Consider the following 3,166-nt stretch of genomic DNA (forward strand, 5'->3'; position numbering starts at 1 on the left):
AGGGAGAAAAAAGTAAGGAGAGAGAGAGAGAAAAAGATATCTACCTTAGGGAAGAACCTCAGAGAGAGGGAGGGAAGGAGAGGACGGGTAGGAGCGTGTGTGCATGTGTGTAAGAGACACTTATTCTCTTAACTACTAGGAGACAGACACACTTTTCCTGGCCCGACTCAAAGAAAGGGGGGAAAACAGGAGGAAGATTTTTTTTATTTTTTTCTTCTTCAATATCATTTTAATTTTCCCCTCATTCAACAATCAAGCTGCCCTTAAAAGCTTCTTCTTCCTGGAAACTCTCTTCATTTTTTTTTTGTTTTTTTTGTTTTTTTTTTGTTTCTCATTTGCTACTACTGGAAGTTTTTCTATGTATTGATCCATTTCACCCACACACACACACTCTCTCTCACTCACTCACACACACACAGACACATACACAAACACCACACACCACACACATACTCCTCTAACAAGGCTTACCTCATGGATTTGTATCTGATTGGATATTTGATGTGTGTGTGGTTGTCCAGCTCACGGGTGCTTGGAGGCTATCCCATCTGGTGGTGAGTACGATCCATAAGTTTCTCTCAGCATCAGCAGCCTTATGTGTAGCAAGTAGCAGCATTACTGTAAAGAGGGAGAGTTGTGGGAGAGTCTTTCAATTTTTATATTATTATTTTTTTTATTTTTTTTTGGTCAAATGATCATTTCTGAGAGGGCAGAGTGTGCACTTTCAGTTGACTGCGTGGAAAAATGTTCTCCGGCCCAGTCCAAAGAATCTTAACCTCAAATACTAGTGTAACGGAAAAGGCTCGCCGTTCTTTCCCCCTCTACACTCAGGTCCATTTATCATATTGCAGTTATGTTGTGATGCTAAGAGGATGGATTTATTTATTTTTTTTACATTTTAGGGGGAGTGTTTAAATATGTGCATGGGCCATGTTGATGTTGAATTGTCAACAGCAGCAATGTAAGGGAGTTGTGAAGCGTTTAAAAAAAAAACTGTTTACAAAGTAGACTCAGATTATTCGTTATTACATAAATTGTGAATATCTGCTTTAGAATTACAATGACGAAAAACCTCCCAAAAAAAAAAACAAATAAAAAAAATACAGATCAGTCCAAAAACATGATCAAATTTCTGGCTTTCAAATACAAACAATGTAATTTAAGGAGTGTAGAAAACATGACTTTTAAAAAAATCAGCATCAATTTTGTTTTTGTTTGCTATTGTGCGTCACTGTTCTACATTCAGGGCCGCCGACCCCCCCGAAAAACATGCAGTGGATTGAATTTGAATTGTTTTGGCTGTTTTATTTTATTTTATTTTTTGGTGGGGGGGGGGGGGGGTTTAGATGTATGACATGCACTAAAAACTAAAATATCTGGCACTGACAAAGTTCTTCGCAATTTTTTTAAAAGAATAATCCAAATTCACAGTCTGCCAAAAGGAGCATCAGCTGTAATTAAATCAATCCCCCTTTATTTTGTGTGTGTTTTTGTTGTTTTTTTTGGTTGTGGTGGGATGGTGGTGGTGGTGGTGGGGGGGGGGGGGGGGGGGGGACAGTTAAGCATATCATTTTGCTTTTCAATTGTACCACAATTCATCCCCCCCTCCACAACAGGATTTGTCAGGAGACAATATGTTTAGGTGCCGCAGGGTTTCATTCTTTGTTAAATTAGCCCAGATCGCTTTTGGCACCAGCAACTGAAAATTTAGAGGTTTTATCTCATTACAAATGCAGCTACATGCAGCTGACCTCATAGCTCCTGGTCTCCCTTTTGTAACATAAAGCTTCTATTTTGGAGATATTTGCGTAGGCGTATGACAAAGCTCTTTTGGCTCGCGACACAATACTTGTCAGAGCTACTGCACTTTTTAGTAGCCCAACTAGCATGTGGTCCCACCGTAGCGCTGTCCAAACCGCAAGCATCTTCTGGTTTCATTTACAGAGCAGGCAGCTGCCAAGCACACAGGCCACAGGGCTGAAGTGTTAATGGCAAAGAGGACTTTACACCCACTCCTGGCTTCAGCGAGAACCATCAGACAACAGTGACAAAGAGCTTGGGATTCTCTCTCTCTCTCCCTCTCTCTCTCTCTCTCCCTCTCTCTCTCTCTGTGTGACCTGCAGCTGTTCTGTTCAAGGAGCTTACATGACACTGGTATAATGTTCGAAACCTTAACAATGCACCCCAGCTTTGATTTGGGTAACAAATTATTTAAAAAAAAGTGTGGGCCTGAGCCGAGGAAGGGGTGTTTAAAAAAAAAAACTGTGCAGTGTAGCTCCAGGTGACTTTGGGGCAGGTGCTGAGGAATGGGTGTCAAACAAGCAAGCGGCTGTCAGTGGCATCACCCCGCGGTGTCGAACACATCCCAAAAAAATGGGAGACGAAATGAGGTGGCGCGTCAAAATGAAGGGTGCTGAGTTTAACAACGAGGGCCCGGGTTTAAAAAAAAAAAGCTTTCCTCTCAGCTTCTTCTTCTTGAGTCTCAGGGGGCGATGACTTGGCCATAAATTCTCCAGCCAAGGTGGGACGGACGGGGTTGAAGGGTTGGATGGGTGGGGGGTGAGGGGAGAGAGAGAGGAGCTTTGACTTGCTTTTAACGCCTGGCAGCCTTTACAGTTACAAGACGGGGTGTTGAAAACAAAACAGAGCATAAATAACTCCAGTGAGATGCACATATGCGTGGATGAATATGAGGTTGTAGGCGAAAAAAACTAAAACAGGGCCCAGCAAACTAATGAGGTGGGTTTGGAGAAGGCGAGACGAGAGCAGTAAATTGCCTTCTTGAAATGCAAGAATGTTGTTTTTTTTTGGGAAAGGGAGGGGGGGGGGGGGGGATGGATGCAGTTTTTGCACAAAATAAGAGAAGTCATGACAGTGTTAATGGCCGCTTATAATCCACAGGTACCACATTGTCTCTGTGCATTAACGTCCTTTATATTTGTGTTAAAAACAGACTTATTACTGTTTTATAATCTCAGATAATCAAAGAATATCCAACTGTGACACAACACACTACCTTTATATAATCAGTTTTTACATTTTATTAAGCCCGAGTAGCTTAACTCGTCTACATTTATAACATCTTAAGCCATTCTGTCAGCCCAGTTTGTGCTGCTTGCATAAACAGTGGCTGGTTAGGAATGAATGATGACAGTCACTTTCAGGG

At 41.9% G+C, this 3,166-nt stretch overlaps 1 protein-coding gene across 1 annotated transcript in view; it reads left to right on the forward strand.

Annotated features, from left to right (window-relative positions):
• Positions 1-474: 474 nt before the first annotated feature.
• Positions 475-3,166, forward strand: part of wnt3 (wingless-type MMTV integration site family, member 3) — a 21,616-nt gene continuing 18,924 nt past the window's right edge. Inside the window, exon 1 of the mRNA XM_062442235.1 lies at positions 475-554. Within this exon, the coding sequence (XP_062298219.1) occupies positions 475-554 (80 nt within the window). The remainder of the gene's footprint in view (positions 555-3,166) is intronic.

The sequence above is a fragment of the Scomber scombrus genome, chromosome 21 (assembly GCF_963691925.1).
Source record: "Scomber scombrus chromosome 21, fScoSco1.1, whole genome shotgun sequence".
Taxonomy (NCBI): domain Eukaryota; kingdom Metazoa; phylum Chordata; class Actinopteri; order Scombriformes; family Scombridae; genus Scomber; species Scomber scombrus.